The sequence below is a fragment of the Phoenix dactylifera genome, chromosome 5 (assembly GCF_009389715.1).
Source record: "Phoenix dactylifera cultivar Barhee BC4 chromosome 5, palm_55x_up_171113_PBpolish2nd_filt_p, whole genome shotgun sequence".
Lineage (NCBI taxonomy): Eukaryota > Viridiplantae > Streptophyta > Magnoliopsida > Arecales > Arecaceae > Phoenix > Phoenix dactylifera.
Genome location: NC_052396.1, coordinates 16,424,343 through 16,444,317, shown reverse-complemented (window position 1 = coordinate 16,444,317; position 19,975 = coordinate 16,424,343). Strand labels below are relative to the sequence as shown.

Genomic DNA, 19,975 nt, shown 5'->3' with positions numbered 1-19,975 from the left:
AGGAGTTCCACCTTGTATACTTTTTGATGAAGATCGATTCAATAGATAGACCGCACATGCCACCGCTTCAGCCCAAAAAGTATTAGGCAACCTTTTGGCCTTCAACATGCTTCTTGCTAACTCCATAATTGTCCAGTTTTTTCTTTTCGCGACGCCATTTTGTTGAGGAGTATGTCGTACAGTCATTTGATGTCGAATCCCACAATTCTTCAGAAAAGTATTGAATTCACCATCCATGTATTCACCACCACGATCAGTTCGCAACATCTTTATTTTGTAATCACTTTGCCTTTCAACTAAAGATTTGAAACTCTTGAAAATGACGAAGACTTCTGATTTTTGTTTTAAGAAATAAATCCATGTCTTTCTAGAAAAATCATCAATGAATGTAAGAAAATATCGATTACCTCCAACAGAAGTTGTTTGCATTGGCCCACAAAGATCTGAATGAATCAACTCAAGAGGACTAGATGCTCTCCAAGACTTCCCCGCCGGAAAAGAATTACGATGATGCTTGCCAAGTACACATCCTTCACAAACTTGCTTTTGGAGATCAATGTTTGGCAATCCTTCAACAAGATTCTTCTTGCTCATAAAAGACAAGGTCTTGAAACTCAAACGACCAAATCTAAAGTGCCAAAGCTATAACTTGTCCTTGATGGTGGTGCTGAAACAAGAATCAACTTGGGCATAAAACTTTAAGAAAAATATCTTACTTGTTGTCATCTTCACCATTGCAATGAGAACTCCTTGCTTGTCCTTGATTTCACATGTGTCTTCCTTGAGATTTAGGTGATATCCTCCAATGAGGAGTTGTCCGACACTCAAGAGATTGTGCTTGAGTCCAGAAACATAGAAAACTTTGGAGAGGCGCTTCATCCCCTTCTTGGTTTGCACAAGTATATCACTGCATCCTTTGACAGCAAGTCTTTTATCATCACCAGTTCTGACCTCTCTTTGGATAGATTCATCAAGTGTTACAAACACCTTCTTGTTTCCGGTCATATGATTGCTACAACTGCTGTCTAAGTACCAGACTTCATCATAAGAAACTTCCTGCACATTACAAGCAAGAAAAATAAACTCTTCCTCTTTAGTTTCATCATTAGCGTGCATGAAATTGGACTCTTTCTTCTCCTCCGCAAGTCTTTTCCGCAAAATTTAATTGTATGACCATATTTAGAACAATAATAACACAGAACATGGGCCAAGGAACTTCGTCCTCTTCCTCTTCTCAAAGAAGAAGACACATTTTCCTTTTTGTCATCATCTTGTTGTCTTCCTTCATTGCCTCTTCCTCCGTAGCCTCTACCTCTTCCACGGTAGGTGCCTCTTCCTCTTCCTCTTCTCAAAGTAATTTGAGTCTTGAATGCTTATTCAATAGGAGAAGAATCATATTGCTTCATACGCAACTCATGAGATTGTAAAGAACCCAACAAGCTTTCTACTGAAAGTGTTGACAAATCTTTCGATTCTTCAATTGCAACAACAATAGACTCAAACTTTCGTATCAAACTTCTAAGGATTTTTGCAACAATCTTTTGATCTTGAATCTTGTCTCCATTTACTCTTAATTGATTAGAAATAGAGATGACTCAGTTGAAGTAATCTTCAATGGATTCCGAGCCTTCATCTTGAGTGAGTCAAACTCACTCCTTAGAGTTTGAACTCTCACCATCTTGACTTTGTCCTCTCCTTTGTAAGAGGCATAGAGTGTGTCCCATGCTTGCTTGGCTGAAGTTGATTCGCAGATCCTCTCAAATATGGGAGCATCTACCGCTTGATAGATAAAAAATATAGCTTTTTTATCTTTCTTCCAATTGAGGATGATAGTGTTATTTTGATGATTAACAAGCAATAATCGAGAGTATGTTATAAGTTAATTCGATACTTCATTTATAAGTCTGTTACTCTCAGTATATTTGTATAATAAGTTAAAGATGCATTTATTGTTTACTTGGATGAATCTAACCTTGAGTTGCAGCAAAGTGTGGATTGAGTCGACCCAAAGGATGATTGAGTCGGCTCCGGCACATCAAGAAAGCATTTGGCACACTTCTGCAAAAATGACACAGATGAACAGTAAGTTGGGTCGACCCAAGGAAAGCATGAGTCGACCCAAACATCAGGCTTCTCAACTCAGAAAATAGTTCTCTGAAAATACTGAGAGGGTCAACCCAAGATAAAGTTGAGTCGACCCAAGCTTGAGTCGACCCAAACCCTGAGTGGGTCGACCCAAAGGCAAGACAGAATAGATGACAGAAAAGGTTCTCTGGAAACCCTGAGAGGGTCGACCCAAGAAGAAGTTGAGTCGACCCAACTGAACCTTGAGTCGACCTAAAGAAATGTTGGGTCGACCCAAGTAAAGGAAGGCTGAATTGCAAGTTTCTGTGGTTCGGAGAGGGTCGACCCAAGAAAAGTTTGAGTCGACCCAAGTGAAAGTTGGGTCGACCCAAGGACAGGTTGAGCCGACCCAAACACGGGCAGAAGCATAACGGCTAGTTCTGCAGAAGTACTTTTTGTCCTTCCAACAGTGAGTAACGGCTAGTTTTTGAATTCTAACCATTGGCGCTTGTCCAATGGATGAAGAAAACTATTTAAAGTGGCACTATTCATAAGAGAGAACATCCTTTTGCAAGAATATCAAAGAGTATACAAGAAAGACAAAGTGCCCTAATCTTCTTCATCCAAGTGCTTCATTCAAGAGTCAAAAGAAAGTGGTTGAGCAGATTCAAAGAGTCATTAAGAGCTCCATCCACCCGTGAAGAGTGAAGCATCCTTGACAAAGAAGAGAGAAGTTATATCAAGCGATAACTATTCTCTAAACTCTTCTTTGTAGATTATATTGTTATATTTGCTCATCTAGGAGTTTAAATCTTCTTCCTTTGTTTATTAAACTACTTGTAAAGGTTGGTTGGTTAGCCCGCAAAACCAACGGAATAGGTTGATTGGTGAACCCGGAAAACCAATTGTAAAAGTTCGTTGGTGAGCCCGTAAAACCAACATAGGTTCGTTGGTGAGCCCGTAAAACCAACATAGGTTTTTGGTAAACCCGGAAAACCAAAGTGTAAAGGTTTTTGGATTGTGAGCCCGAAAAATAATCCAACTGTAATCCGCGGAATTATAGTGAATTCCCAAGGGGTCGCTTGGGGAGTGGACGTAGGTGCTAAGGAGAGCACCGAACCACTATACTTCTTGTTGTTTGCATTGTAATTTGTTTAAGTTCACTAACTCATCATTTAACACAAGTAAGATAGTTAAAATTAAAAGAAACCAATTCACCCCCCCCCCTCTTGGCTTGTCACCTTGGGCAACAAGTGGTATCAGAGCAAGGTGCTCCAATAATACTCATTGATCTCACAATCAAGAGTTAAAAATCATGACAACCCAAGTGGGATGTTCTATGAGTGAGGGACAATTCACAAATAGACCACCTCTATTTAATGGCACAAACTACACATATTGGAAAGCTAGGATGAGGATATTCATTCAAGCTTTAGACTATGAATTATGGTACATCATTACTAGAGGGCCTCACACACCCACACTTAATATAGAGGGCACTATCATACCCAAACCAGAAATGGATTGGAATGAAAGTGATAGAAGATTGGCACAGTTAAATGCAAAAGCTATAAATGTACTTTATTGCTCATTAGATGTAAGTGAATTTAATAGAATATCTACTTGCATCTCTGCTAAAGAAATTTGGGACAAACTTGAGGTCACTCATGAAGGGACCAATCAAGTTAAGGAGTCAAAAATAAACATATTAGTACACAAGTATGAATTGTTTAAAATGGAATCTACTGAGTCCATAACTGATATGTTTACTCGTTTTACTGAAATTATAAATGGGCTTAAGAGTTTAGGAAAGTCTTACACTAACTCTGAATTGGTGCGAAAAATTCTCAGGTCTCTACCAAGAATTTGGGAGGCCAAGGTAACCGCAATTCAGGAAGCTAAGGACCTCAACACACTGCAATTAGAGGAACTTCTAGGATCACTCATGACCCATAAGTTGACAATGAGGCAAAATTCGGAAGATGAGGTCAAGAGAAGAAAGCCCATTGCCCTAAAGACTACCATCACTAAACAACAAACTGAATCAGAAGATTCAGATGATGATGATGAATTTGATGAAGAAGGGATGGCTATGCTTGGAAGAAAATTCAGAAAATTTATGAGAGGTAAGAACAGATTTTATAAAAAGAAACCCTTCCTCAAAGGTAGCTCAAACAAAGAAAAGGGTAAGGACAAAGAAAAGGAAAAAGAAACTCCTATTTGCTATGAGTGTAACAAACCTGGGCATTATAAGATAGATTGCCCAAATTTGAAATGGATGGCAAGAAAACTGAAAAAGAAGAACTTCATGGCTGAATGGAGTGAAAGTGAGGAGTCAAGTTCGGAAGAGGAAGATCATCAAGAGACGGCCCAAATGTGTCATATGGCCAATGACGATGAGGTAGATTCTGAACTTGAATGTGATTTTACTGTTGATGAATTACATGATGCATTCTTAGAACTCATGGAAGAACATAAGAAACTTATCAATAAAAATAAAGTTCTAAAAGAAGAAAATCAATCTCTTATCAAAGATAAGTTAAAACTATCTCATAACTATGAAACATTAAGTAGGAAACTTACAAATGAAACCAAGAATCTAATTGCTGAAAATATCAAGTTAAAAGAAGATGCTGAAAAATATAAATTCTTAGTAGATAAGTTTACACTTAGTTCTATCAAATTAAATATGATTCTTGATAGTCAAAAAGCTGTATATGATAAGGCTGGATCAGGATATAAAACAAATAGAAAACAAAAATTTTTAAAGAACATTTTTGTAAAAGCTAAAAATGAAAATATTACTTGTCATTGCTGCAATAAATTAGGACATAAAGCATATGAATGTAACTATAGAAAGTCCAGTCAAAACAAATTAAGTAATAATCATAAGATTAAATTCAAGAAAGTTTGGGTTCCAAAAGGAACATCAAGTACTAACCCTAAAGGACCCAACATAGTTTGGGTACCTAAAGCTCTTTCTTGATCTTGATTGCAGGGGTGTCTTCAGCTGATAAAGTGGAAAAATGATGGTATCTAGATAGCGGCTGTTCAAGACACATGACCGGTGACGTAGACCAATTTGTCACCTTGGAATCAAAGAAGGGTGGAGTAGTAACCTATGGAGACAATGGTAAAGGGCACATCATTGGAAAGGATAAAATTTTCATTACTCCATCCATTTTTATAGAAAATGTCTTATTAGTTAAGGGTTTGAAACATAACCTGCTTAGCATAAGTCAATTTTGTGATAAAGGGTTTAAAGTCACATTTGAAGCATCAGCATGCATAATCACAAATTCTAAAGATAATAGCATTGTACTTGTAGGACAAAGGCAAAGAAATATTTACTTGGTAGATCTTCATGATTTAGGCAAGAAAAATGGATTATGCTTAATTACTAATGAAGAAAAGAAAAATGAAACAAGTTGGCTTTGGCATCGTAGACTAGGACATACTAGTATGGAATTAATATCAAAACTAGTCAAGAAGGAATTAATAAAAGATGTGCCAAAACTGATTTTTGAAAAAGACAAAAATCTGTGGACCATGCTCATTAGGAAAACAAACTAAATTATCTTTCAAATCAAAGAATATAGTATCAACAACTAGGCCTTTTGAACTCATACACATGGATTAATTTGGACCCACTAGAACTGCGAGTCTAGGAGGAAAGAAATATGGACTAGTAATTGTAGATGATTTCTCAAGATATACATGGGTTTCATTTTTGGCACATAAGAATGAAGCATTTTCAGAATTCTTGAAACTATATAGTAATATCATAAATGAAAAGAAGCTCACCTTAGTAGCAATTCGAAGTGATCATGGTACTGAATTTGAAAATCAACACTTTGAAGAATTTTGAAATAAAAATAGTATTTCACATCAATTCTCAGCACCTAAAACGCCTCAACAAAATGGGGCTGTTGAAAGAAAAAACAGGACATTGGCAGAAATGGCACGCACGATGTTGTGTGAGTCAAATCTTCCAAAGTACTTTTGGGCTGAAGCTATAAACACTGCTTGCCATATTCTAAATCGGGTTTTAATACGACCAATAACCAAGAAAACTCCTTATGAACTTTGGAAGAATAAGAAACCAACTGCTAAATATCTTAGAGTATTTGGATGTAGATGTTTCATCTTAAACAATGGCAAGGAGGATCTAAGTAAATTTGATGCCAAGTCAGATGAAGGTATCTTCTTAGGATACTCCACATCTAGCAGGGCATGCAGAGTATTTAATAAAAGAACTCTTGTAGTGGAAGAGTCAGTTAATATCATATTTGATGAGTCTGATAGTGAGTCTGCTAGGAAAGAAAATATTCTTGATGATGATACAGGAATTATCGACTTTGAAAAGTTGAATATTGATGACGTGCCAATTCAAGATAAGGGAGATGATTGCGTGCCACCACAATCTCAAAACTTGCCAAAGGAATGGAGGTATGCATATGGACACCCTAAAGACTTAATCATTGGTGATCCATCTCAAGGGGTAAGAACTCGATCATCTCTTAGAAATTTAAATGATTATCTTGCTTTTGTTTCACAATTAGAACCTAAGACTTATGAAGAAGCTGAAAAAGATACTAATTGGATAAATGCCATGCAAGAAGAATTAAATCAATTCAAAAGAAGTAATGTATGGACATTAACTGAAAGACCAATGCATAATTCAGTAATTGGAACAAAATGGATCTTTAGAAATAAATTAGATGAAAATGGGTTAGTTATAAGAAATAAAGCTAGACTTGTAGCTAAGGAATACAATCAAGAAGAAGGAATAGATTTTGATGAAACATTTGCTCCTGTACCTAGATTAAAGGCCATTAGACTACTTCTAGCATTTGCATGTTTCATGGATTTCAAATTGTATCAAATGGATGTAAAAAGTGCATTCTTAAATGGTTTTATTGAGGAAGAAGTATATGTAGAGCAACCTCCTAGTTTTGAGAATCATGAATTGCCAAATCATGTGTTTAGACTACATAAGGCATTATATGGATTAAAGCAAGCACCTAGGGCTTGGTATGATCGATTAAGCAAATTTCTGCTTAATAATGACTTTAGTAGAGGAAATGTAGATAAAACACTATTTCTCAAAAGAAAGGACAAAAATCTATTAGTCGTACAAATATATGTAGATGACATAATCTTTGGTGCCACAAATGATACTCTTTGCAAAAAATTTGCTGATTTAATGCATGGAGAATTCGAAATGAGTTTGATGGGAGAACTAAATTTCTTTCTAGGATTACAAATCAAACAAACTAAAGAAGGCATTTTCATTCATCAAACTAAGTATACAAAGAAAATACTAAAGAAGTTTGGGAATGAAAATCATAAGGGAGTAGGTACTCCAATGAATCCTACTAGTAAGCTAGACAAAGATGAAAAAGGGAAGAGTATTGATATTAAGCTTTATAGAGGACTAATTGGATCCTTGCTCTACCTTACTGCTAGTAGACCAGACATCGTATTTAGTGTAGGAATATGTGCTAGATACCAATCAGATCCTAAGGAGTCACATTTAAGTGCTGTTAAAAGAATCCTTAGATATTTAAGAGGAACTACGAATATAGGATTATGGTACTCAAGAGACTCCTGTCTAGATTTGCTTGCATACTCAGATGCTGATTTTGCTGGATGCAAATTAGATAGGAAGAGCACTAGTGGTACATGTCAATTCTTAGGAAACAACTTAGTATCATGGTTTAGCAAAAAGCAGAATTCAGTGGCACTGTCAACAGCTGAAGCTGAATATATAGCTGCTGGTAGTTGTTGTGCTCAAGTACTATGGCTTAAGCAACAACTAGAGGACTATGGAGTTAAGCTAGATAATATTCCTATTAAGTGTGATAATGCTAGTGCCATCAATCTTACTAAAAATCCGGTTCATCATTCTAAAGCCAAACACATAGAAATACGATATCATTTTATTAGGGATCATGTGCAAAATGGAAACATATGTATTGAGCATATATGCACTGAAAAACAATTAGCCGACATATTTACAAAACCCTTGAGTGAAGATAGATTCTGCACGCTAAGGAGGGAATTAGGCATATGTGATCCTTTTTATTGAAGAGATATAAAAGGGAGCAAGCTGTCTCATGATACATTCCTCCCATTTCTAAAAATCCATGAAACATGAGTCAAACTTGTCATCTATAGATTTCCTACTCATGTATCATTGTCCCAGAAAGAATTTATAAGGATTGGAAGCAAGAAAATTTTTAGAAGCAAAAAGGAATAAAAAAAAAATTCTGAACTTGGGTTGACCCAACCCAGAATAGGGTCGACCCAACGTTGAGTCGACCCAAGAAAATTCTTGAGTCGACCCAACGTCGGGACCCCACTATTAAAAGGGGGACCCGAGAGCTCTTTTAGGGCACTGTTTGCCCTTGTCCTCTTCTGAAAACCCTATTCCTCACTCTCCAAACTCCTCCAATCATCTCCAAACAGTAGATTACTTTAAGATCTTGGAGAAATGGGACCCAACAGAGCCGTAGCCAAGAGATCCGGAAGAGTCTCACGGATCCAACGTGAGGAAAGACATGCTACGGAGCCATCTACAGTGTCTCCACAACGTGAGGCACGTGCAGAGCCACCTCCTCCTCCTTCCCCCTCAGTAATACTTGCAAGATTTGCGGGGAGACCAGTTACAACGGGGAGAAGGATCCATTCCGAGTTCTTTGATCAAGAAGGGTTCCGTTTGAGGGAATGGATCCAAAGGCAAGGTTGGGAGTATCTTTGCTCCCTAGATGTGATGATCTACCCCGGATTAGTTCGGGAGTTCTATGCCTTCCTCAAAACTGGAATGGGAGGGCTTATTTCGGAAGTTCGAGGAGTTAGGGTTCGAGTTTCTGAGGAGAGTTTGAGTGAGCTACTTCATCTTCCATGTGAAGGAGCCACTCCAGAAAAGCCTGAAAATAAGATGAGAGCCCTACAGTTGATAATGGAAAATGAAAACTTCGACTTTTCCGAGAAGGTAATAGCTAGCTCTCTTTCTGCTGAAATGAGGTTATTGCTCAGTATCATAAATAGGATTTTATTTCCGAAGAGCGGGAGATTCGATCTCATCACAGAGCGAGATCTAGTAGTGATGGAGCATATTATTTAGGGTATTCCCCTGAATCTCCCGGCCATGATCCTGAGGCAGATGAGGAAGGTGATCTGCAACTCCAGAGTATCTCTGCCTTATGGTATGATACTCACCTTGATCTTCTGACAGCACGACATATCTGTCGAGAGGGAGATCTCCAGGCAGCTACTTCATACTGATACATATACTGCACGATCACTTATACTTATGGGCTATGAGAAAGTGAACGGGCAGTGGGTTCATACTGGAGCAGGGATTCAGGGTGATGCACCAGAGGGTGATGCACCAGATATTGGAGACCCTATCCCTGAGGATGAGGAGCATATGGATCATCCTACTGCACCTTCAGAGGCTGGACCATCGTCATCTGTTCCTACGGGAGATACAGATGAGTTCTGGAGTAGGATGACAGAGCTTTTGTCAGCTCAGGCGAGGACTATCACTGATGGGCTGATGAGCAGATTAGACATCATGTCTGCTGATATCAGTGATCTAAGGGAGCAGATGGGAGCTCTACGGAGAGAGAGAGAGACTCATGGACCATCTGTGCCACAGGCTGCTGAGTCAGAGATTTCGGCACAAAGTCATCCAGCTCATCGTGCTCCACGTCAGACTCAGTCTCATCAGGCTCGACCTCTCCTCGCCACGTACACTAGGAGGATGAGGACTAGATCCCAGCCATTAGATACTTCCTAGGCTGATATTAGTATTTCTGTTTAGAGCCTAGGATAGGTATCTAGTTCTCATATGTATTTTGTGTTTATCATGTACTTTGAACTTTGATTGAGGAACATTGTATTTGCTTTTGTTTTTGGCATGATTTTACTAAAATGTTCCTATTTTGATCAATGAAGTTTGAATGTTTGTTATTTATTGTGTCTATTCCCATGCACCTATTTGATGATAACAAAAAGGGGGAGAAGTAAAGAAAGAGAAATAAGTTGTGTAAGAAAAGAGAAATAACTTATAAAACAAATTGAAAATTATAATGGGAAAGCATATACATTTTAGGGGGAGCAATTTGTAACAATGAGAACAATCAAATCTAAAATTTCTATTAAATTTCAGAATTTGGTACATAGAATTTCAGAATTTGGCACGCACCTTTCACACCTCGATACATAACCTGAAACTCATGCTTTATCTCAAATTTTTGGAGTTTCATCTTTAATTAAATATAAATGAAAGGGGGAGCAATTCAAAAAGTTAAATTGGAAATATTTGAATGATATAGGGGGAGACTTCACTCTCATATTTGAAAAGCTGAAATTCAGCAACTTGAGCCCTTTTAAAACTGATTTTAAGACAAGTATCAATAGGCTCATACTCTATATTTTGTAATCATCAAAAAGGGAGAGATTGAGGATGATAGTGTTATTTTGATGATTAACAAGCAATAATCGAGAGTATGTTATAAGTTAATTCGATACTTCATTTATAAGTCTGTTACTCTCAGTATATTTGTATAATAAGTTAAAGATGCATTTCATTGTTTACTTGGATGAATCTAACCTTGAGTTGCAGCAAAGTGTGGATTGAGTCGACCCCGGCACATCAAGAAAGCATTTGGCACACTTCTGCAAAAATGGCACAGATGAACAGTAAGTTGGGTCGACCCAAGGAAAGCATGAGTCGACCCAAACATCAAGCTTCTCAACAACTCAAAAAATGGTTCTCTGAAAATACTGAGAGGGTCGACCCAAGATAAAGTTGAGTCGACCCAAGCTTGAGTCGACCCAAACCCTGAGTGGGTTGACCCAAAGGCAAGACAGAACAGATGACAGAAAAGGTTCTCTGGAAACCCTGAGAGGGTCGACCCAAGAAGAAGTTGAGTCGACCCAACTGAACCTTGAGTCGACCCAAAGAAATGTTGGGTCGACCCAAGTGAAGGAAGGCTGAATTGCAAGTTTCTGTGGTTCTGAGAGGGTCGACACAAGGAAAGTTTGAGTCGACCCAAGTGAAAGTTGGGTCGACCCAAGGACAGGTTGAGCCGACCCAAACACGGGCAGAAGCATAACGGCTAGTTCTGCAGAAGTACTTTTTGTTCTTCCAACAGTGAGTAACGGCTAGTTTTTGAATTCTAACCATTGGGGCTTGTCCAATGGATGAAGAAAACTATTTAAAGTGGCACTATTCATAAGAGAGAACATCATTTTGCAAGAATATCAAAGAGTACACAAGAAAGACAAAGTGCCCTAATCTTCTTCATCCAAGTGCTTCATTCAAGAGTCAAAAGAAAGTGGGTGAGCAGATTCAAAGAGTCATTAAGAGCTCCATCCACCCGTAAAGAGTGAAGCATCCTTGACAAAGAAGAGAGAAGTCATATCAAGCGATAACTATTCTCTAAACTCTTCTTTGTAGATTATATTGTTATATTTGCTCATCTAGGAGTTTAAATCTTCTTCCTTTGTTTATTAAACTACTTGTAAAGGTTGGTTGGTTAGCCCGCAAAACCAACGGAATAGGTTGATTGGTGAACCCGGAAAACCAATTGTAAAGGTTCGTTGGTGAGCCCGTAAAACCAACATAGGTTCGTTGGTGAGCCCGTAAAACCAACATAGGTTTTTGGTGAACCCGGAAAACCAAAGTGTAAAGGTTTTTGGATTGTAAGCCCGGAAAATAATCCAACTGTAATCCGCGGGATTATAGTGAATTCCCAAGGGGTCGCTTGGGGAGTGGACGTAGGTGCTAAGGAGAGCACCGAACCACTATACTTCTTGTTGTTTGCATTGTGATTTGTTTAAGTTCACTAACTCATCATTTAACACAAGTAAGATAGTTAAAATTAAAAGAAACCAATTCACCCCCCCTCTTGGCTTGTCACCTTGGGCAACACCAATATTCTTTCAACTCACCGAGTTGTTGATTTGTGAGTGTTGCAACATTTTTCGGTTCTACAAAATCGGTCTCCACAGGATCCCATAAATCTTGAGATCCATATAGAACCTTCATCTTAATGCTCCATTGATGATAATTCTTCCCGTTGAGCAAAGGAAGTTGTGTTGTTAGAAACCATTTCTCCCTTGTAAGAACCCTGTGTAGATCGAGCTATGGCTCTGATACCACTTTGTAGAAGATAAACAACACAAAAACTTTTCAAGAAAGGTGTATTCTTGATGAAGAACAATGGAGAAATGAGGCTAGGATGTTACTACTTGAAAATGGACTCAAATTTTATTGATTCAAGTGTATTTTCTAAAGTTACAAAGCTAGAAAATTTATAGGGAAATTTTCACACGAATTTAAACTTATTAATGACACAACTTTCTAAGAGACAAGAACCAAGTTTCTAGAACATATTCAAAGTAATAATAAATATAGGCAAATTTTCATACGAATTTACACTTATTAATGACAACTTTCTAAGAGACAAGAACCAATTTCCTAGAACATATTCAAAGTAATAATAAATTCTTCCCAAGAAACGAAGTTCTTGAAACAGAAAATCCATGAACCACAGAAACCAAAGAGACAAAACATAAATTCTTCCCAACCAATGAAGTTCATGAATCAGAAAATTCATGAACCACAAAAACCAAAGAGACAACATTAACTAACCTTGGAAACCAAAAAAACAAAAGCCATAAGTCAAAGAGACAAAACATATGCCTAGCTTACAATTTCTAACATGGATCACCTTAGTCCATTCCATGATTGCAGACTCTGCAGTGGATGAGCAATGTCACAGAGAAAGGAAGAACTTTTGCTTTGGTTACTCTTCCACTCAGCATGCACGTCCCACATATCTTGTTTAATAAGTGTTGTATTGGAAGTGCCATCAATAAACTTTGCTTATTGCCAAGTTTTTCACCCATTCTACCGTATCTGAAATAGTATCTATGAAGACAGGCCTTGAATAGGCCATGTTAGGCTGAATTCTGCAGGCCTAACCGACTTTAGCTTATGATCTGAGAAGAAACTAGAATAGAGGATCACGATCGTGATTACGATCCTATGCTTCATCTTTCTTGGAGCAATGAGGCTATGGAGTTGTAGTTAAAATTACTACTTGTCTCAAAAGCTTAAGCTGATAGGATGAGGTAGATTTATTTTATATATTTTATATTTTTCTAACACTCCCCCTCAGATGTGGGCCGGACATTTTTTAATGGGCGAGCCCAACACGTGAATTTTTTTTTTAATAATAGAGTTAAAGAGTGTGGATACAGGGTTCGCACTCAGTACCTTTGCTCTGATACCAAGTTGAAATCACCACTTGTCCCAAAAGCTTAAGCTAATAGGATGAGGTAGATTTATTTTATATATTTTATATTTTTCTAACAGTCGTGGCCAACTCCGTAGGCAATTAAACTCTCCGACTCTATAGGGAGTTAGAATGGTCGTCGGCCATTCCGTAGTGCCTATTCGCCCGCAATCCTCGCGGGCGGTGCAACCACCCTTGGGCTTATCCATTTGGAAGCCCTCTCTATAAAACCCCCTTGACCCTTAGATTAATCCACAACCTTCTCCTTCCCTCCCTCCGGCAGCTGACGTAACGCCACAACCGAGCTTCGCCGAGTCTTCTCCTCCCTTCTCCCTCTTCGTTTTTCTCTCTGTGCTCTGAGATCTCCTCTCTTCATCGGAAATGCTACCACCATCACTGCTAGGCCACCGAACCGAACCCGTCGGCTGAGATCCACCACCTCCGACTCACCGGTGAGTTTTTCTTTCTCCTGTTCTTCCATTCTCAGCCAAACTAAGTGTGTTCCCTTCCCCTATTTCAGGCAAAACTGAGATTGTTCTCAGTTTCTTCCTTCTTGTCGCCCACTGCAACGGCCGCCGGCCATCACTGTTGTCGGCTAGCCGTCGATCGGACGACGACCTCTGGCCACTCAGGCCCAGCCACCCCTTCCAACCTCTCCTCCCTCTATTCTTTCTTTTTCCCTTCCTCCCTAATTCTTTGTTCAACGAGATGGATAACGTTCCCTGTTGGGTCGTGTCCATCGTGGGCCGAGTTTGGGCCATGGTCACCCTGTTTGGGCTGTGTCCATTGCAGGCTGAGTTCGGGCCATATTCACCTTATTGGGTTGTGTCCATTATGGGCTAATTTTCGGCCCTGTTCACCCTGCTGGGTTATGTCCATTGTGGGCCGAATTTATTCATTTTGAGCCATGTTCATCCATTATGGGCCCTATTCACTTTGAGCCTATTCATCCATTGTGGGTCGTATTCACCTTGGGCATGTTCATCCATTATGGGCCGTATTCGTCTTGGGCCCTGTTTATTGTAGGCTGAATCCATTCATTTTGGGCCTTGTTTATCCATTGTGGCCCGTATTCATCTTGGGCCCATTCATCCATTATGGACCGTATTCACCTTAGGCCTGCTCATCCATTGTGGGTGGTATTCATTTAGGGCCTTGTTCATCCATTGTGGGTCATGATCATTTTGAGGTCGTTCTCTTATAGTGTTTAAGTTTGACCTCTGGAATGATGTAAAAATTAATAATATTTTAAAAAATATTAGATAGGTGTACCTGAACCATTTGTCTAAGGTGGAATTTAAAGCGAAAAGAGATAAGTAACCTAATATTTTAAAGAATATTTTTCAAACTATTTGGTAAAATAATTATCCATGGATTAAATTTTGATATATATTTTGTACTCAGTTAAATAGGCCAGGCATGCTAATCATTATTTTAAAATTATGTTATATGTTATGAAATATAAAAAATATGAACGGGCAAATTATGAAAAATTTATTTTATATGTATACATTCTCAGCATGGCTATAATTTGTTCTGGCACCGCCAATGAGGATTATTCGTTGGCCCTGTCAACTTGTAAGCTATAAGAAACTGATTTCAATATTGCACCATCGGCAATTAAAATAGTGGTATTTGGACAATGTTGCCACCTGTGGTTAATCACACTAGTTTTTGGTACTTTGTGTAACCCATGCCACTAGGTTACGTGGCCATAGCCTATTCATTTTGGAATTCTAGTATTAGTTTTTATAAAAATAATAATAAATTTTTAAAAAATACATTTATTGATGATTTATTTCTTAGTCAATATTTTGTGCTTTAATTAATTATTGGTTATGCTTTGACCCTATATTAAAGTATTATGTAGCTTATTGGGCTAGTGTAGCTCACTATCATATTTTTCTATTTTTTTTCATATTCAGATGCATGATCGCATAGGACTAGAGAGTACGTTAGATTTTTTGAAGATCCTTCAGATGATGGTATTTTTAGTCAGATTAGTTAGAGTATTTAATTTGATTTATATTATTAGTTAGCACATGTTATATTGAAACTATTGTTAGAATGATTTGAATAAATTATTGATTAAATAAATTTTTAGAATTTGCTTTGATATGATCTATAGTATTGCATGCTTGTACGGTCCGCTGTACATGCATGCGGTATCTATCACGCTCCGGGTTCGAGGCATGGCATATTTAGTAGTATCAGAGCCTAGGTTTTAGAATCCTTAGAATTCGTCGGAAAGATTGAAAGATGGATAGGAACTAGACAAGAGGACAATGTTAATTGCTTTTGTTAATAACTTTATGTTATTTTGTTTGAATGATATTTGTGATAGTTTTGTTTCACTGAATCAGAATGCCGCCTCGACGTGTTTGTAGTCAGAAAAAGGTAGTTGGGGGCTCTTAGGGTGGAGTCCCTACTAACCAAGCGGCCGAGACATCTTAAAGTCGGGGCACCAGAATGTGGCCTCCGAAATCACCAAGGAGGGGCTAGTCAATCAATTGTGATAAGCCAATTTTTGGTTAGTCAACAATAACTCCAGGAAATGTCGCTGGAAATCAAACTCGGGTGCTTGAACTGATTGAAGAGGTTGGGTTAGTTTGACAGCATAGGCAATAACCTTAGCATTCAGTCCAGCAGGATGTTGATTCTTCTAAGCAAAGAAAGAGTATAGCAGAATTTATGAAAATGGCTCCTTCGGCCTTTAAAGGTACCGCTAATCTTCAAGAAGCCGAAGTTTGGATTGATGAGATGGAGAAAGCCTTTAGGATAATGGAGTGCACTAATGAAAAAAAGGTCAGATTTGCCATTTGCATGCTTCAAGACAGAGCCCATCATTGGTGGAAGTCTGTGGAGCGCACATTGGTTCACGAGCATAAACCAGTTACCTGGCAGAGGTTTCGCACTGCCTTCTACTCCAAATATTTCTCTTCTAATTGCTTGAGGGAGTTAGAGAGGAAATTTCTCAATCTGTCTCAAGGAGCTATGATGGTGGATAAGTATGAGGCAGAATTTGACAGGCTACCTTAGTTTGCTCCCACCCTCATTATGCATGCAGAGTTTAGGATGAGGAGATTCGAAGAAAGGTTGAAGTCTCACTTACGTTAGGTTTTCGCCATAATGCACTCAGCAAACTATGATAATATGATATATAGGGCCAAGAATATGGAAATTATCCGTAAGGAAAAACAAAAGAAGAGGAGCAGATATTTTGATACACGTGGAGGACAGAATTTCGGCAAGTCTACTAAATCTCGTGACAGATCTTGGCATTTTGGGAAGCAGGAATCTTATGGAAAGACTACTTAGCATCAACAAGAATACTGACATTTGGGTCGGCCCATGGTTGACAAGAATATCCGCAAGTGAGCAAGCCTAGTTTTAATCATCCAAAAACAAAGGAGTCCAAACGTCAGAACTGGGTGGCATGGCCTTTTGAATCACTGGGTTTTTGTATTTGTCCTGGTCTGTTTGTGGCTTGCTAATGTGCATGTCTATCTCCAGATGCGCATCCGACACCAACCGACCATAAACAATTCTTGACGAAAGCCTTCGTGAACGTTTTTGCCTTCATCTTTGTTGAGAAAGGATTAATATGTGACAGCGAAAGCGGACATGCCAATGGCCTTCTATGGAAATATCAAGCTTGCAATTCTGCCTAATGTGATGCCATATTTTCACTGTTCCTTCAAAGAAAAGATACCATATTTTTTACCGCAATACTGCGAAAGGCCAAATTTCAAATTTTTTCTCTTGAAATGCGATCCGAGGTCTTACATCAAAAAAAGATCAAAACGAAAGAAGGACGGAGAGATGTGATCTGAGGCCTCTCTCTCCTCTTTCCTGAGTACCAACAAATTGAGTCATTCACTTTGTCAGGGCCTTCCTTTCCTCGTCCAAGTAACTTACCAGCAATGAAGACAGAAGAAACTCAATTGTGCTGAGATGCGGCAAAAGTAGCCAATTTGCTGGTCCTATGTATACCTCATATAGAGAATTGTTATCAAGAACTTTGTCATGGATCCAAAAAAGAAAGATGTGTTTTGCGATCAAGAACTTGCTAAAGCACCATGAAGTACAGCTCCACTGGTTCTACTTCCGGTGGAGTCACCCACAAATCTGTTCAATTTCAAAAAAGGATAGCTAAAGAAGACGTGACATGATTCTATGCCACTGAACCGAAAATGGACTCAGAATTATGGTTTTAAGCAACTGTAAGTCTGTGGCTTAGATTATTTAGGGTCATCATCGAAAGTATCTATTCATCATAAATTTCACAAAGTAGCACAGCTTATTTCAAGTGTTTATTAATTGCATAGACTACTTGCAAGAAACAAATCTTTGCAGAGAAAGAGATGCCCTCCTGCTTTAACATCACAAAGTACTCCATTCCATACCTCCAGTCTAGCTCAGATGTGGTTCTTGAGGAACTTGATGATAAGCTCGTTCACCTGGTCCGGGAACTGCTCCTGAACAAAATGACTTCCTTCAGGCATGAATATGATCTCCAGATCAGGGACAAAGCGCTTCACCGTTCCACTCCTGATGTAGTCCTCCATTCCCGGGAACTTGAGAACGTAGTCTTTCTCTCCAAAGACCAGCAGCGCAGGGACGTGGACTTTCGGATCAGCATTGTTAATCCCCAAATGCAGTGTCCTATTGAAATCACAACTGGCTCAAGTTAATTCTGATCGCCGACGAAGGATTATTTCAGACCATGCCAGCTCACCTGTAAGGCATATGGAGTGGAAAGCGGAACCCAGATTTCTCGTAGAGAGCAGCATAGGCTGCGAGGTCTTCCTCGGCGAACCAAGAAGGCAAAGGAGTCGATAAGTCTGCCAAGTCCATGATCTCCTGAGTCTCCTCGGCTATTGGAAGCTCGCTTCGAGAGAAGAGAATGTAGATGGTGCGGACGACTCTCTTGGCATCAAATCGACCGAAATCTGCCTCCGGTCGGCCTGGCTCCTGAAGTAGAACAGAGAGAGAGAGAGAGAGAGAGCAGAACAAGAGAATTTAAAATTCTAATGCGTTGATGAAGCATAGGTCGACCAGAACGGGCTCGATCTTCTGAATAATATGACATTACCCGCCACCTCGTTATGTAGAAACCCTTGGGGATGGCATCGAAGGAAAAGCCTATGGGCGCAAACGGAACTCCCAAGGTAATCACACCCGACACCCGATCTGGGTGATAGACGGCGAATTCGTAAGCTGGTTTTGCTCCAAAATCCTTCCCAACCATGAAAGCCTTTTCAACCCTCGAAGTTATCATCAATATTGAAAGTCAATGTCATGCAGCACCAATTCAAGAATTTTCGATACAAATAATATTTGGTGGAAAAAAATTTGCAGAGAATTGAAGCAGCCAGAACGAAGAAAGAAGGCAATTGAGGGATATAGCATTCTAGGGCTCATGAGGAGAGGTGAATCGGGTGAGTACTAGAACTGCGAAGAAACAACATCAGCCAGCAATGGAAGAATGTCTTGTCACCTTGGGAATGGAGAGGGAGTCGAGGATGCCAAGGAGATCGGCGACGAGGTCCTCCCAGGTGGTGCTCTCTGGCTCTGGGGGCTGGTCGGAGAGGCCATAGCCACGAAGGTCGGGGGCAATAGCTCGGAATCCGGCTTCGGCAACGGCAATCATTTGATGCCTCCAGGAGTACCATATCTCTGGGAACCCATGGAGGAACACCACAGTCCCCAGTTCCTCTGCATCGACCGAAAACACAGAGAGAATCGAGGATAGAAAGAGCTGGCCGGTGAAAGATTGATGAGAAAACAGCAGGAAAATCTGTGAACAGAGGACTGACCTTTGCCTATGTGGGCTATGTGGATGCGGAGGCCTCTGATGTTCAGATAAGAATGCTCTATCTTCTCCATTTCCTGCTGGAATTTCCGGTGGTTGGAGGAGAGGAGAAAGACTCGAGAGGACAAGATGCTGATGAAATCTGGAGGAGGAGCTTCAAGACCGAAAAACCTGACCAACCCGTGGAACCTCATACTTCCCATCATTGTCGATGCCGCCACAGGTACCTTGAACCTGGACCCTCCTCAGTCTATACACCAATCTTTCGCTAACACCTGGTAAAGATTGATGCACAAAATGATGGATCTATAATAGTTAAATTTAGTGACAACCTATTTTTTTTGGAATATACATGATGAAGATCCTCTTTCAATCCTAGAGCATAAAGATCGTACTAAAGAACGAATAATAGAGGCCATGCTAAAGAATTAATAGACCATCACGATCACCTCCTGACGAATAATAGTCCAATACCCCCTGAAAAAAAGAGAGGATAAGCCAGGACTTGAGGCTTTGTCCTCCACTAGGGACCAAATAGCCTCTCGAACTTTCTTCACCTCTATCGGACTAATGAAAATAGCACTCTCGGAGTCCAAAATCCTCTCTGTGGGCATGGGTTCGGAGGCGACCCCACTGCTCCCTGGCTGAGTTGTCCACCTAGATCTCAAAAACTGCAAGAGCTCTCGACCGATGGCGTCGGTGTCATCGATCATCTGGCTGTAGCTATCCCTTAGACTTTGGATCATAATTTCGTCTTCTGATGATTGTCGATTGGTGGAAG

General features: G+C 39.5%; 1 protein-coding gene across 1 annotated transcript; it reads right to left on the bottom strand.

The window, feature by feature from the left end:
- Positions 1-17,584: 17,584 nt before the first annotated feature.
- Positions 17,585-19,560, bottom strand: LOC103695720 (AB hydrolase superfamily protein YfhM-like). The gene is made up of 5 exons (XM_008777153.3): positions 19,199-19,560; positions 18,880-19,097; positions 18,475-18,636; positions 18,118-18,353; positions 17,585-18,044 (listed from the first exon to the last, which is right to left on the bottom strand). The coding sequence occupies exons 1-5, from the start codon at positions 19,398-19,400 to the stop codon at positions 17,798-17,800; spliced, it is 1,065 nt and encodes a 354-aa protein (XP_008775375.2). The 5' UTR covers positions 19,401-19,560; the 3' UTR covers positions 17,585-17,797.
- Positions 19,561-19,975: the final 415 nt, after the last annotated feature.